The sequence below is a fragment of the Phyllobates terribilis genome, unplaced genomic scaffold (genome assembly GCF_046119375.1).
Source record: "Phyllobates terribilis strain yellow unplaced genomic scaffold, ASM4611937v1 Scaffold_1__5_contigs__length_1240528914, whole genome shotgun sequence".
Classification (NCBI taxonomy): Eukaryota; Metazoa; Chordata; class Amphibia; order Anura; family Dendrobatidae; genus Phyllobates; species Phyllobates terribilis.
Genome location: NW_027362761.1, coordinates 994,178,750 through 994,195,473, shown reverse-complemented (window position 1 = coordinate 994,195,473; position 16,724 = coordinate 994,178,750). Strand labels below are relative to the sequence as shown.

The window sequence follows — 16,724 nt, the reverse complement described above, 5'->3', positions numbered from 1 at the left end:
CCACTCTCGGTAGCACAAACTGCACTGGCAAAGTCCTTGTGAAAAGCTCTGCAGCTTCCACGACACTATCTGGAGACTTCCCTCTCCAGACCACACTCCAGAGGAAAAAAAAAGGACTGAGCTTTTACACATTGCTCAGCCACACCCTGAGGGGACGTAGGGGGAATGGCGTCCCGCCCTCTTTGCCATTCCCATAAAACCGCACACCCTTTAACAGAGTAAACCCAGCAGCATATAACATGCTGGCAGAAATAAAGTAGGTCTTAGTTCATCTGCATTCCCATGTAACTTCATATGCCTATGCTCCACATGAAAGTTAAAATCTTGGATCCCTAGGAACCATCTAGTTACCCTGGCATTTTTACCCCTCTTCTCCCTCAACCATCTCAACGGGGCATGGTCTGATACTATTTTAAACTTCCGGCCTAGTAGGTAATATTTCAGTGTATCCACGGCCCATTTTATGGCTAAACACTCTTTCTCTACTATGGTGTAGTTCTTCTCGCAGGAGGACAGCTTTCGGCTCAGCTAGAGAATGGGATGTTCTTCCCCATTTATCTCTTGAGAGAGTACAGCCCCTAAACCAACCTCTGAAGCGTCCGTCTGGACCACAAATTCTTTCTTAAAGTCTGGCGCGACCAGGACCGGCTGCTTACATAGTGTTAGCTTCAACTGTTGAAAGGCGGTCTCCGTTTCTCCCGTCCATTTCACCATGGTTGATTTGGTGCCTTTTAGAAGATCCGTTAGTGGAGCGGCCATCATGGCAAAATTCGGGATAAACCGCCGGTAATATCCCACCATTCCCAGGAACGCTCTCACCTGCTTCTTCGAGAGCGGTTGCGGCCAGGTTTGAATTGCCTCCACTTTCTTGATTTGCAGCTTTATTTCACCTCTCCCAACGACATAGCCCAGGTACTTGGCCTCTTTTCCGATGGCACACTTTCTCGGATTTATGGTAAATCCCGCCTCCCTTAGCGCCTCCAGAACGGCCTGTAGTTTAGGTAGGTGACTAGCCCAGTCTGGGCTAAAGACCACAATGTCGTCAAGGTAGGCAAATTTCTTATTTGGGGCTAGGATCCAATCCATAGCCCTCTGGAAAGTGGCTGACGCCCCCTGTAGTCTAAACGGCATCCGCGTGTATTGAAAACACCCATCAGGTGTTGAGAAAGTTGTCTTCTCCTTAGCCATCTGGGACACAGGGATCTGCCAGTAGCCCTTCGTCAGGTCAAGAGTGGTGATGTACCTCGCCGGTCCAAGCCTCTCGATGAGTTCGTCGACGCGGGGCATCGGGTACGCATCACACTTGGATACCTCATTCAGCCGGCGGTAGTCATTACAAAACCTCCATTCTCCATTGGGTTTCGGCACGAGGATGATTGGGCTCGACCACCCACTCATTGACTCCTCTATCACCCCGAAGTCTAACATCCTCTTCACCTCAGCCGAGATCCCCTCCCGGCGTGCTTCCGGAATCCGATAGAGCTTCAGATTCACTCATACGTGCAGCTCTGTTAGCACGTCATGCTCTACCACCTGAGTATGCCCCAGCAACTCTGAGAACAGCTCCCGATTCCGCTGTAGAAATTCTCGACACTGTTGCTTCTGGGCCGGTGATAGAGTCTCTGCAATAGTGACCTCCGCCACCTTGCCTTCTGGTGTGACTCCCAGGCAAGGAGTTTCCACAGGTTTCCAGTCCCGCCACGGCTTGAGCCAATTCACATGATATATTTGATGCGGCTTTCTTCGGCCAGGCTGGTGGACTTTATAATTAACCTCGCTGACTTTCTCCACTTTGTACGGACCTTGCCATTTGGTGAGGAACTTGCTCTCGACGGTAGGGATTAGCACCAAAACACGGTCCCTGGACTGGAACTGTCTTAGTCTCGCCAATTGGTTATATACCCTCGCCTGGGCTTCCTGGAGATGTTCGTTCACGATGGGCATCACCTTCGACATTCTCACCTATAACTGGGCAACATGTTCGGTGATACTCCGGTGTGTCGTGACTTCAGCCTCCCAAATTTCCTTGGCGATGTCTAGGAGACCTCTTGGATGCCGCCCATATAGGAGCTCAAACGGAGAGAAGTCAGTGGAGGCTTGAGGAACTTCTCTGACCGAGAAAAGCAGAAATGGGAACAGGTAGTCCCAGTTTTGCCCATGCTTTTCAACGACGTTCCTGAGCATCGCCTTTAAGGTCTTGTTGAAGAGTTCCACTAGGCCGTCCATCTGTGGATGATAAACCAAGATCCGAATCTGAATTATCTGAAGGACTCTGCAAAGCTCCTTCATCACCTTGCTCATGAAGGGGGTTCCTTGGTCTGTCAGAATCTCTTTTGGCAGACCTGTCCGAGCAAAAATATGGACCAGTTCTCGGGCTATACTTTTACTGGACAAGTTCCTTAGGGGAACTTCTTCAGGGTACCGGGTCGCATAGTCAACGACGACGAGGATATATTGGTGACCCCGAGCTGATTTAACTAAGGGAACCATGAGGTCCATGGCAATCCTCTCAAAGGGAACCTCTATCACATGTAGTGGGACTAAGGGGCTACAGAAGAGGGAAGGGGGAGCGGTTATTTGGCAGGAGGGGCAGGACCTACAATAGTTTTGAACTTCTCGGTAACACCCTTGCCAATAAAATCTTCTCAGTGTCCTCTCCTGAGTTTTCTCGACCCCTAGGTGTCCCCCCAGAACATGTGAATGGGCCATATCTAGTACTCTCCGTCTGTATGGCCCCGGCATTAACAGCTGTTTCACTATCTCACCGCCCCTTAGTTTGGACACCCGATATAGCAACTCCCCCTGCACAGTGGGGGAATCTGGTGTTGGCCCCCGGCTCTTGGGAAACCCCATTACATACAGTAACCTGGTGGAACGCCCCCTTTAAGGTCAGTTCTCGAACTTGAGCAGTCCCAAAGTTCTCTCTGGACATATCTAACTCATGGAGGTCGGCCTTGCTGCATGTTCTGCTGGCTCTGGACCAGGTGCTTAAAGAGCTCCTCCATGCTGCCAGACTTCTTTGGCTGGCTGCCGGCCTTCACCCAGGACATCCACCGGTCTTTGTGGCAGGTACACGTGTTCCTGGAATCCTGCACGCACTCTCACACCAACTGTGGCAGGACGACTCGCTTGTATATCTCGGAGGCAGACTCAGGACACATGTTCTCAGGTTACCTTTCTGCTGGTTTATTATTTTGCATAAACTCATGCAGGGCTCCACAGGAAAAATAAACAAGACCCCTTTTTGGGTTAAACGGGAAAACAAAACAAAATATAGCTCAGTCCATAGGTGAGCAGGGTTCTGACAGCTCTCGGTAGCACAAACTGCACTGGCAAAGTCCTTGTGAAAAGCTCTGCAGCTTCCACAACACTGTCTGGAGACCTAGCTCTCCAGAACACACTCCAGAGAGAAAAAAAGGACTGAGCTTTTACACATTGCTCAGCCACACCCTGAGGGGAGGTAAGGGGAATGGCGTCCCGCCCTCTTTGCCATTCCCATAAAACCACACACCCTTTAACAGAGTAAACCCAACAGCATATAACATGCTGGCAGAAATAAAGTAGGTCTTAGTTCACACAGGAGAGCATCCTGAGTGACATATACCTCCCCTCACATATAAAACCAGTGACACGGTCACAACAGAGACTATATAGTTGGTACCCGTCTGTTAAAGAAAAACTCACAATGAAACTTGAAACTGTGTGGTGGGGGCTTTGTGGCATCATATTGTATGGAGGGGACTGTGTTGAACATCATTTTGTGTGTGAGGCTTCGGGGGCATCATATTGTGTAATTTGAGGGCTGCAGGGGCATCATAATGTGTTGGGGGGGAATATGGAGGCATTATACTGTCCAGATGAGGAGACTGTTTGGGCAATCCTACTGTGTAAAAGGTTATGTGGGCATCATACCGTGTGTGGGGGGGCTGTAGGGGCATCAAACTGTATGAGGGATACTGTGATGGGCATTACAGTGTGCTCAGTGGGTTGTGTAGGGCATCATACTCTTTGTGGAGGGTAGAAGGCATATTCTGTGTTTTGGGATGTGAGGACATTACACCGCGTGCAGAATTATTAGGCAAATGCGTATTTTGATCACTTTGATTCTTTTTATACATGTTGTCCTACTCCAAGCTGCATAGGCTTGAGAGCCAACTACCAATTAAGTAAATCTGGTGATGTGCATCTCTGTAATGAGGAGGGGTGTTGTCTAATGACATCAACACCCTATATAAGGTGTGCTTAATTATTAGGCAACTTCCTTTCCTTTGGCAAAATGGGTCAGAAGAGAGATTTGACGGGCTCTGAAAAGTCCAAAATTGTGAGATGTCTTGCAGAGGGATGCAGCAGTCTTGAAATTTCCAAACTTCTGAAGCGTGATCACCGAACAATCAAGCGTTTCATGGCAAATAGCCAACAGGGTCGCAAGAAGCGTGTTGGCCAAAAAAGGTGCAAAATAACTGTCCATGAATTGAGGAAAATCAAGCGTGAAGCTGCCAAGATGCCATTCGCCACCAGTTTTGCCATATTTCAGAGCTGCAACGTTACTGGAGTATCAAAAAGCACAAGATGTGCGATACTCAGGGACATGGCCAAGGTAAGGAAGGCTAAAAAATGACCACCTTTGAACAAGAAACATAAGATAAAACATCAAGAATGGGTCAAGAAATATCTTAAGACTGATTTTTCAAAGGTTTTATGGACTGATGAAATGAGCGTGACTCTTGATGGGCCAGATGGATGGCCCAGAGCCTGGATCAATAAAGGGCAGAGAGCTCCACTCCGACTCAGACGCCAGCAAGGTGGAGGTGGGGTATTGGTATGGGCTGGTATCATCAAAGATGAACTTGTGGGACCTTTTAGGGTTGAGGATGGAGTGAAGCTCAACTCCCAGACCTACTGCCAGTTTCTGGAAGACAACTTCTTCAAGCAGTGGTAAGGAAGAAGTCGGTATCGTTCAAGAAAAACATGATTTTCATGCAGGACAATGCTCCATCACATGCATCCAACTACTTCACAGCGTGGCAGGCCAGTAAAGGTCTAAAAGAAGAAAAAATAATGACATGGCCCCCTTGTTCACCTGATCTGAACCCCATAGAGAACCTGTGGTCCATCATAAAATGTGAGATCTACAGGGAGGGAAAACAGTACACCTCTCGGAAGGGTGTCTGGGAGGCTGTGGTGGCTGCTGCACGCAATGTTGATTGAAAAAAGATCAAGCAACTGGCAGAATCTATGGATGGAAGGCTGTTGAGTGTCATCATAAAGAAAGGTGGCTATATTCATCACTAATTTTTTTGGTTTTTGTTTTTGCATGTCAGAAATGTTTATTTCTAAGTTTTGTGCACTGATATTGGTTTACCTGCTGAAAATAAACAAGTGAGATGGGATTATATTTGGTTTTTATTAAGTTGCCTAATAATTCTGCACAGTAATAGTTACCTGCACAAACAGATATCCTCCTAAGATAGCCAAATCTAAAAAAAAAACACTCCAACTTCCAAAAACATTAAGCTTGGATATTTATGAGTCTTTTGGGTTGATTGAGAACATAGTTGTCAATAATAAAAATAATCCTCTAAAATACAACTTGCCTAATAATTCTGCACACTGTGTATACTGTGTGTATGGGGGAATTGTGGGAGCCATATTGTTTGTAGAGAAAACAATAGGGGTATCACACCATGAGGGGAGGCAGCATGTAGGACATGAAAGGGTGGTCATTAAAGAGACACCATACCGTGTAGGGACACTAATGGGCTTCACTATGAGTAATATTTGTCATGGGCTTTTGTAAAGAGCTGGGCAAGGTTAGGGTACTGGCTTAGCGTAAAATAAAAACTGCTGTTGCATGTTAGATGGGCAGCAGTTTGTGCCCCTCTTTCTTACCTTTAAAAGTTTAGAGGTATGGTGAAGGATGAGGGCAGAAAACTAAATTAATGAAGGAAAGTCTAGCTACGGTTCTCCAGTACTTTTTAGAAAATGAAAACTAAGCTCTAAAAGTTTTTTTTCAATAGTTTTTTATTCTCAAAGGCCTGCCAAGTAAATGTCAGAGCTGTATGTAAACCTTTGCAGCATGGGTATAGTAATATTATGCAGGGAAAAAAGGAAAAAAACAGCTCACCCTCCACAACTTCTGAGGACTCCAGGGACTTGTAATCAGCGCTCTGCCTGCGCTCAGTAGAAATGTTGAAACAGGAATTCCTGTTTCAACATAGCAATATTATACACACTGCTTACATTTATTGTAATATTTTAAGGGTGGTTTTGGGGCACTGGGTTCAAATCCCCAAAAAGACAACATCTGCAAAGAGTTTGTATGTTCTCCATGCTCTTCGTCCAACTCTAAGAACATACTGATAGGGAATTTAGATTGTGAGCCCCAATAGGGTCACTGATGATGATGTATGTAATAAGATACAAAATAAATTGGCGCTATTTAAGCAAATATAATGAAGAAATAATGGGGACATCCTTTTCCACATGCTATATTATGGGCCTGATTAAGATTCGCTCTCTGAGTGCACAGCTTGACTGTCACAAGTGTGTCAGATGTGACAGTCGCCCAGCAGTTGGTTGTAGAAGATCTTTGTTTGGCAATACAGACACCTTCTTAGCTGTTTCACTCTAGGACCCAGCGGCTACCTCCTTCCTGCTAACTTGACACCCTGGCCTGGGTGTTTAAATAGTTTCACTTTGCAGCAGGAAGGTGCCGGTGATACTCACCTGTTTCCTTGTGAATGCTTGGAGCTCTGACTGCTATCTTCCTCTGTGGTGCTAGGACACTTGGAGTTATCTCTCTGAAGTCAGCCAAAGCTAAGCTACTTTCCCCCATGTTTGTCTACCTTGTTGTCTTTAGTCATTAGTGGGGATCGACTAGTGTTCATCCCCCTTCCCTACCCAGGGCCAAGCGCTAGGGAAATACAGGGTTTAGGTTCGCGTGCAGCGATTGGTGAGGAACCAATATAGGGACGTTAGTGGAGACAGGGTGATATCAGATCAGCCTAGGAGGTCTCCACTCCCCCCTTTCCCTAGAGTCTGGGCTCCCTCTCTCCCTTCTCTTTTGGGTTGCACAAAGTCGTTCACACACCTTGATTGACATTTTCACCTGCCGTGCACATTTAGGGAAAAAAAAACAAAAAAAACTGACACTTGGGTATAATTGTGTGTTTTGTTTTTTTCGGGCGTGTTTTTTTTTTCTTTCTCCCTTGCTATGGGTTCAGTTGCAGAGCTCGGAGAGCGGCTGCGCGGTCTGTCTCTGGAGGTGAGTGACCTCCGCTGTGAGGTTCAGCAACAGCATCAGCGGCTAAAGGTTGCTAATGTGGGGGTCTCTGCAGGTAGGCCTGTCTAGCCTGAACCCAAGGTTGCCCACCCAGACAGGTTGCCATTAGGTAGAGACAAGTTTTTTGTATTCAAGGAGGCCTGCAAACTGTATTTTAAACTTCACATTTACTCCTCCGGAAGTGAGGAGCAACGAGTAGGAATTGTGATCTCTCTACTGCAGGGAGATCCTCAGCCCTGGGTGTTTTCTTTACCATAGGATTCAGTTTGCCTCCAGTCTGTAGAGCAGTTTTTCGATGCTCTGGCCCTCATATATGATGACCCTGACCGAGTCATCTTGGCTCAGTATAGACTACGTCGCCTTCAGCAGGGGAATCGGTTAGTGGAGACGTACAGTTCTGAATTCCGTAGATGGGCAACGGATTCTAAATGGAATGACTCAGCCCTTAGAAGCCAATTTTGTGAGGGTCTTTCTGAAAGGTAGAAAGATGCCTTGGCAGTATACGAAACCACTCAGTCCTTTGAGGTTGCCATGTCATTGGCCATACATCTTGATAGAGGCCTTTAGGATAGACAGGTGAGACGACCTTCTCCGGGACATTCTTGTCGGGGTTATGTACTTCTGCCGGGGGAGCGATCTGGCGGTGAACCAGTACTGGGGGAGGTGGAGGAACCCATGCAGTTAGGGGGTGCCTTTACATCATACATTTCCCCGGAGATTCGCAAGAAAAAAGGCGGATTTTTTTTGTGGGAAAAGGGATATTTTATTGAGACTTGTCCTTCATTTCCTAGGCAAAAGGAGACTCGATTAACTCTTGGTAGTCTGGAGTTGGATAAGCAAGGGGTGCATTTGTCGCCTACCTGCAGTTCCCGGTTTGTCTTGACAGCAAAGGTGGTGCTAGAGAGCAAAACCGAGATAATTTCTGTGTTTGTTGACAGTGGAGCCAGAGTCAGCATGATTGATGCTGAGTTTGTGAAAACTCATGGTCTTGCTTGCTGTACTTTAGCTAAGCCTATTTCCATCTTTGCCATCGAATCGGCGCTACTTGCACAGAAAGCATTTAATCAGATTGTACATAATGTAAAACTGAGGGTGGGGTCAGTTCATTGTGAAATAACCCCTTGCTATGTCCTGGACAGTCTTCCCAGCCCAATTGTTTTGGGTCTACCCTGGCTGGTGAAGCATAATCCGTTGGTAGATTGGCAAGCCGGGGAGATTATTGAATAGGGAGATTACTGCCATGAAAACTGTTTAGATATTTCCCTTGCTACAGTCTCTATGGAAATATTACCTGCTTTTCTGGCTGGTTTTGAGGATGTTTTTTCCGAGAGAGGGTATCAGGATTTACCTCCTCATCGTGCATATGGCTGTCCTATTAACCTGACCCCCAGAGCTAAACCTCTGAAGTCCAGACTGTGGCAGGGTTCTTCTTTGTGAAGAAAAAAGATGGTGGTCTACGTCCCTGCTTAGATTTCTGAGAATTAAATCAAATTATCATCCAAGATCCATACCCTCTTCCTTTGATTCCTGATTTGTTCAGCCAGGTTGTAGGAGCTAAGTATTCTCCAAGTTGGATTTAAGGGGAGCCTACAATCTGGTTAGAATCAGAGAAGGGGACAAATGGAAAACAGCGTTCAATACCCCTGAAGGGCACTTCGAGAGTCTGGTTATGCCTTTCGGTTTGACCAATGCACCTGTGGTATTCCAGCATTTCATAACTTATATTTTCCATCATTTGGTGGGGTGGTTTGTGGTGGTCTATCTGGATGATTACTCACCTGATTTTGAGACACATTGGGGGCATGTTAAACAGGTGCTCCAGATATTAAGGAATAACAAACTTTTTTCTAGTTTGGCATAATGTGTTTTCGCCATTCACAAGGTGCAGTTTTTGGGGTAATTGTTGTCATCTTCGGGTTTTTGGATGGATCCGGAGAAGATCCGTGCAGTCTTTGATTGGGACCGTCCCAAGAAGCTGAAAGCTCTACAATGTTTTCTGGGCTTTACTAATTTTTACCGGAAATTCTTCCAAAATTACTCAGTAATTGTGAAACCCGACATGACTAAGAAGGGGTTTGATTTTTCCAAATGGTCGGATGCCTCCCTCCGGGCTTTTTCTTCCTTAAAGAATTATTTTGCCACTGCACCAATACTCAATCAACCTGATGTTTCCCAATCCTTTATTGTGGAAGTTGATGCGTCGGATGTGGGGTTTGAGGCTGTGCTGTCTCAGGGTCCGTCTCCTGGTAAATGGCGTCCATGCGCCTTTTCTAAAAAATTGTCTTCGGCTGAGAGAAATTATGTTGCGGGTAACAGGGAACTTTTGGCGATCAAATTGGCGTTCGAAGAATGGCGACATTGGTTGGAGTGGGCCAGTCAGCTAAATGTCTCAACCCTAGGCAAGTCAGATGGTCCCTGTTTTTTACTAGGTTCAATTTTGTTGTCACTTTTCGCACAGGAGTCAAAAATGTCAAGGCTGATGCTTTGTATCGGAGCGTCTCTGTTGACGGTGACCATGAGAACCCTGCCCCGATATTACAGAAGGGGGTAGTCATTTCGGCATTATATCCTGAACTGGAGGGTGAGGTGTTGGAGGCTCAGGGGGACGCTCCTGCCCTTCAGGAAGGTTATTTGTACCATCTAATCTGTGCCGCAAAATAATTAAGGAACAACATAACTCTGTGCATGCTGATCATCCAGGTGGCAAGGCAACCGCCGACCTCCTCTCTCTCATTTTTGGTGGTCGGGGTTGCATTGGGATGTGATTGAACACGTATCTGCTTAAAGTATTTGCGCGCATTCTAAGGTTTTGCATACCCGTCCGTCTGGTACTCTTCTTCCGCTACCTATCCCTAGTAGGCCGTGGGCACACTTGTCCATGGATTTATTACTGACCTACTGGTTTCTGCAGGCAAAACGGTGGTTCTGGTTGTTGTAGATAGGTTCAGTAAAATGGTTCACTTCGTCGCATTACCTGCATTTCCAAATGCCATAAGAATTGCTCAGGTGTTCATAAATGAGATTGTGAAGCTTCACAGGGTTCCCTCCAATGTGGTGTCAGATCAGGGAACCCAGTTTATTTCCAAGTTCTGGAAGCATTATGCTCTCGACTGGGGGGGCAGCTGTCCTTTTCCTCTGCCTTCCACCCTCAGTTGTATGGACAGACCGAGTGCGTTAATCAGAATTTGGAGACCTACCTCAGGTGTTTCATCTCCGAAAATCAGAAGGATTGGGCATCCTACTTACCACTGGCAGAATTTGCCATTAATAATCATCATCAAGAATCCACTGGCAGGTCATGGTTCTTTGGTGCATACGGTTATCATCCACAGATTGGTACCTTTAGTGGGGGAGGAGATAGGGGAGTTCCTAAGAAGGAACGTTTTGCTTCGTCGCTCTCAGTGTGGCAGGGGGTTCTGAGTAATTTAAAGATCATGGGAGAGATGTATAAACATATGGCTGACAGAAAACGCTTGCCAGGTCCGGACCTGAAAGTGAATGACTTTGTGTGGTTGTCTACCAGGAATATAAGATTGAAAGTTACTTCTTTGAAGTTGGGACCTAGGTTTTTGGTCCCTATAAAATAACCGCCGTCATTAACCCAGCAGCGTTTCGTCTTGAGCTTCCTCAGGCCCTTAAGCTTGAAAATGTTTTCCACAGGTCCTTACTCAAGAAGTCTGTGGAACCTCTTGAGCCCTCACCTCTACCACCACCCCCAGTAATGGTTGATGGTAATCTGGAGTTTCAGATTTCGAGGATTGCAGATTCTCGTCTTCAACATCGTTCTCTACAATACTTGGTGCACTGGAAGAGTTATGGTCCAGAGGAGAGGATGTGGGTTTCAGCATCAGAGGTGAAAATGCCCAGGTTGGTTTGTTCATTTCACACCTGTTACCCTGAGAAACCTGGTCCTAAGTGCCCGGAGGCCACTCGAAGAGGGGGGGGGCTACTGTCATGGGTGTGTCAGATGTGACAGGCAGTCGCCCTGCAGTTGGTTGTAGAAGATATCTTCGTTTGGCATTACAGACACCTTCTTAGCTGTTTCACTCTAGGACCCAGTGACTCCCTCCTTCCTGCTAATTGACATCCTGGCATGGGTGTTTAAATAGTTTTACTTTGCAGCAGCACGTTTCCTTATGAGTGCTTGGAGCTCTCAGACTGCTATATTCCTCTGTGGTGCTAGGAGGATTCTTGAAGTTATCTCTCTGAAGTCGGCTAAAGCTAAGCTACTTTCCGCCCTGTTTGTCTTTGTTTTCTTTAGTCATTAGTGGGGATCGACCTGTGTTCACCTCCCCCCCATCCAGGGCCAAGCGCTAGGGAAATTCAGGGTTTAGATTCGCGTGTGGCGATGGGTGAGGAACCAATATAGGGACGTTAGTGGAGACAGGGTGATATCAGATTAGCCCAGGAGGTCTCCACTCCCCCTTTTCCTAGAGTCTGGGCTCCCTTTCCCCCCTTCCCTTTTGTGTTGCACTTAGTCGTTCACACACCTTGCGTGACATTGACAATATTCATCAGAGCTATAAACTTTGAATAGAGCGACTGTTCCATTGAAATCCTAACTGGGGTCTTGAGGCCCGTGGAGAAAGGAAGACACAAGGTGCTTTGTGGGGGTCCTCATAGTCGGACCCACACTGTTCAATCAAATGATCATTGGATTTGTGATTATTTCCAAAAACCAGAAAACTGCTACAATTATAAAATAAAATTGATAAGCAATATACAGTACAGACCAAAAGTTTGTACACACCTCATTTAAAGATTTTTCTGTATTTTCATGACTATGAAAATTGTACATTCACACTGAAGGCATCAAAACTATGAATAAACACATGTGGAATTATATACTTAACAAAAAAGTGTGAAATAACTGAAAATATGTCTTATATTCTAGGTTCTTCAAAGTAGCCACCTTTTGCTTTGATGACTGCTTTGCACATTCTTGGAATTCTCTTGATGAGCTTCAAGAGGTAGTCACCAGAAATGGTTTTCACTTCACAGGTGTGCCCTGTCAGGTTTAATAAGTGGGATTTCTTGCCTTATAAATGGGGTTGGGACCATCAGTTGTGTTGTACAGAAGTCAGGTGGATACACAGCTGATAGTCCTACTGAATAGACTGTGAGCTGCTTTTTTCTTGGCATAATACAAATTCTAAGTAAAGAAAAATGAGTGCCCACCATTACTTTAAGAAATGAAGGTCAGTCAGTGCGAAAAATTGGGCAAACTTTGAAAGTGTCCCCAAGTGCAGTTGCAAAAACAATCAAGCGCTACAAAGAAACTGGCTCACATGAGGACTGCCCCAGGAAAGGAAGACCAAGAGTCACCTCTGCTTCTGAGGATAAGTATATAAGTCCCCAGCCTCAGAAATCACAGGTTAACAGCAGCTCAGATTAGAGACCAGGTCAATGGCACACAAAGTTCTAGCAGCAGACACATCTCTACAACAACTGTTAAGAGGAGACTTAGTGCAGCAGGCCTTCATGGTAAAATAGCTGCTAGAAAACCACTGCTAAGGACAGGCAACAAGCAGAAGAGACTTGTTTGGGCTAAAGAACACAAGGAATGGACATTAGACTAGTGGAAATCTGTGCTTTGGTCTGATGAGTCCAAATTCGAGATCTTTGGTTCCAACCATCGTGTCTTTGTGCGACGCAGAAAAGGTGAACGGATGGACTCTACATGCCTGGTTCCCACCGTGAAGCATGGAGGAGGAGGTGTGATGGTGTGGGTGTGCTTTGTTTGTGACACTGTTGGGGATTTATTAAAAATTGAAGGCATACTGAACCAGCATGGCTACCACAACATCTTGCAGCGGCATACTATTCCATCTGGTTTACGTTTAGTTGGACCATCACTTATTTTTCAACAGGACAATGACCCCAAACACACCTCCAGGCTGTGTAAGGGCTATTTGACCAAGAAGGAGAGTGATGGGGTGCTACACCAGATGACCTGGCCTCCACAGTCACCAGACCTAAACCCAATCGAGATGGTTTGGGATGAGCTGGACCGCAGAGTGAAGGCAAAAGGGCCAACAAGTGCTAAGCATCTCTGGGAACTCCTTCAAGATTGTTGGAAGACCATTTCCGGTGACTACCTCTTGAAGCTCATCAAGAGAATACCAAGAGTGTGCAAAGCAGTCATCAAAGCAAAAGGTGGCTACTTTGAAGAACCTAGAATATAAGACATATTTTCAGTTGTTTCACACTTTTTTGCTAAGTATATAATTCCACATGTGTTAATTCATAGTTTTGATGCCTTCAGTGTGAATGTACAATTTTCATAGTCATGAAAATACAGAAAAATCTTTAAATGAGAAGGTGTGTCCAAACTTTTGGTCTGTACTGTATATCACAGAAAAATAAGATAACAAATCTGGAAGAATCAACTAAAAAATATTCATATTTTATAGTAGGATAAACAAGTAACACAAGGATTGTAAATCTTTAAATTTCATCCACATTTAGACAGTTTTTCCACTATCTGGTTGAAATGTAATCCTAGTATCACTATTACTTCAAAGTCAATTTTACCTACAGCGCCCAAAAATACAAGACAGAACTATTGGGTAGATATACCGGTGCTTCTCACAAAATTAGAATATCATCAAACAGTTAATTTATTTCAGTTCTTCAATACAAAAAGTGAAACTCTATATATAATATATGTCATTACAGAGTGATCTATTTCAAGCGTTTATTTCTGTTAATGTTGATGATTATGACTTACAGCCAATGAAAACACAAAAGTCATTATCTCAGTAAATTAGAATACTTTATAACAACAGCTTGAAAAATGTTTTTAAAATCCAAAATGTTGTCCTACTGAAATGTATGTTCAGTAAATGCACTCAATACTTGGTCGGGGCTCCTTTTGCATCAATTACTGCATCAATGCTGCGTGGCAAGGAGGCGATCAGCCTGTGGCACTGCTGAGGTGTTATGGAAGCCCAAGTTGCTTTGATAGCAGCCTTCAGCTCGTTTGCATTGCTGGGGCTGGTGTCTCTCATCTTCCTCTTGACAATACCCCATAGATTCTCTATGGGGTTAAGGTCAGGCGAGTTTGCTGGCCAATCAAGCACAGTGATACTGTTGTTTTTAAACCAGGTATTGGTACTTTTGGCAGTGTGGACAGGTGCCAAGTCCTGCTGGAGAATGAAATTTCCATCACCAAAAAGCTTTTCGGCAGAGGGAAGCATGAAGTGCTCTAAAATTTCCTGGTAGACGGCTTCGCTGACTTTGGTCTTGATAAAACACAGTGGACCTACACCAGCAGATGACATGGCTCCCCAAACCATCACGGATTGTGGAAACTTCACACTAGACCTCAAGCAGCTTGGATTGTGTTCCGCTCCACTCTTCCTCCAGACTCTGGGACCTTGATTTCCAAATGAAATGCAAAATTTACTTTCATCTGAAAACAACACCTTGGACCACTGAGCAACAGTCCAGGTCTTTATCTCCTTGGTCCAGATAAGACGCTTCTGGCGTGGTCTATTGGTCATGAGTGGCTTGACACAAGGAATGTGACACTTGTAGCCCATGTCCTGGATACGTTTGTGTGTGGTGGCTCTTGAAGTAATGACTCCAGCAGCAGTCCACTCCATTTCAATCTCCCCTAAATGTTTGAATGGCCTTTTCTTAACAATCCTTTCAAGGCTGCGGTTATCCTGGTTGCTTGTGCACCTTTTTCTACTACTTTTTTCTTCCACTCAACTTTCCATTAATATGCTTGGATACAGCACTCTGTGAACAGCCAGCTTCTTTAGCATTGACCTTTTGTGGATTACCCTCCTTGTGGAGTGTGTCAATGACTGCCTTCTGGACATCTGTCAAGTCAGCAGTCTTCCCCATGATTGTGGACCCTACTGAAACAGACTAAGGGACCTTTTTAAACGCGTAGGAAGCCTTAGCAGATGTTTTTTGCTAATTATTCTAATTTACTGAGATAATGACTTCTGTGTTTTCATTGGCTGTAAGCCATAATCATCAACATTAACAGAAATAAACACTTGAAATAGATCACCCTGTTAGTAATGACTCTATATAATATATGAGTTTCACTTTTTGTATTGAAGAACTGAAATAAATTAACTTTTTGATGATATTCTAATTTTGTGAGAGACACCTGTATGTGTGTTATAAAGTGCGAAATGGAGCTGTATCCAAAGACAACAAAATAAGCAACTCTGCCTAGTAAATATAAAGTCTCCGGTGAAAGCCATCAACCTGGCACTGCACAAAATAAACAAGATCATCACCCAATGTCATCTACCATTGAAATATTGATATATTTGTGCATATTTGTATTTGCTGTGTCAATAGCTGTTTAGACAAATGGATAAGCCTTGTAAAATATAACCAGAATGTAATTCTACTTGGTCAGTAATTGCAGAAATGTAAACATATTCATTGAAAAATATTGTAATTATTTTGTAGGCTACAAAACTAACCTGTTCATATTGGTGCAATATTCATCTTTATTGTTCTTATATATATGGTTAATATACAGTCATGAGGATAAAGTGTAGTTTCTAAAGTGTTTGTATCATTTCATAGTATTTTCGTACTTGCCAGACAGATCATAGTTCCTAATTGTGGCTTGATCACCAAGTTGATCATTTCACACTCCGCTAACAGCCATACAGACTTATTGTAGTTGGAGAAATGCCAAAATGCATGTACACCGATCACTAGCATAACCAGGGTATAATGGGTCCAGTACCTTGTCCTTGGGTCACAGTGTAGAATTCTGCTTGTATTCGTGCAGCTTCTTTACGATTTTCCCTGACTATGTAGAAATGGCTGAGGATGGCCAGGTTGATTTTCACAAACAATTTGAAGCAGAAAAGTGCCAGGATAGTGAAGTAGACATTGGAGAGTCGCACAGCAAAATGTTTTTCCTCCAGCTCTGTCATAGCTGTAGCAGAAGTCTTTGTCACTGTTTAGTAGTGGGTCTGAACTGTCGACAGGATCACATGGCTACAGCCAGACGCTGCTCACAACAGCTGGTACTTGGGAAATCAGATACCAGGTGCTCATGATGCTTACTGCTGAAAATATGGGGATTATTTATGTTGGGCATAACTTCCAAGGCCACTTCCAGTTCCCTAAAGTCAAAGTCTATTACTGAAAATAAACTATTTAAAGGTGCTGCCTCATATTATTGGTGTCACCTTAATCATAGTAATGAGGTGAATAAAGTCTAAGCACGTGCAATGCGTCTACACATACATTACAATTTTAAAATGTCTACCTTCACATATCGATGTTAATACTTTTTATGCCCAAAGATGACAAAAGTATTCTCGAAGTGATACCTTGCTTGGCTAACCAGGACAAAATATATACAGTACAGACCAAAAGTTTGGACACACCTTCTCATTTAAAGATTTTTCTGTATTTTCTTGACTATGAAAATTGTACATTCACACTGAAGGCA

At 44.5% G+C, this 16,724-nt stretch overlaps 1 protein-coding gene across 5 annotated transcripts in view; it reads right to left on the bottom strand.

Annotated features, from left to right (window-relative positions):
• ASB5 (ankyrin repeat and SOCS box containing 5) overlaps positions 1 to 16,724 on the bottom strand; it is a 118,306-nt gene that overhangs the window by 75,241 nt on the left and 26,341 nt on the right. The window contains exon 1 of one of the 5 annotated variants that reach the window (XM_073643593.1): positions 16,008 to 16,242. The exons of the other annotated variants lie outside the window; for them this stretch is intronic. Coding sequence (XP_073499694.1) covers positions 16,008 to 16,200 — 193 coding nt within the window. The 5' untranslated portion in view covers positions 16,201 to 16,242. Of the gene's footprint in view, positions 1 to 16,007; positions 16,243 to 16,724 lie in introns of those variants that run through there. 5 annotated transcript variants of the gene reach the window in all.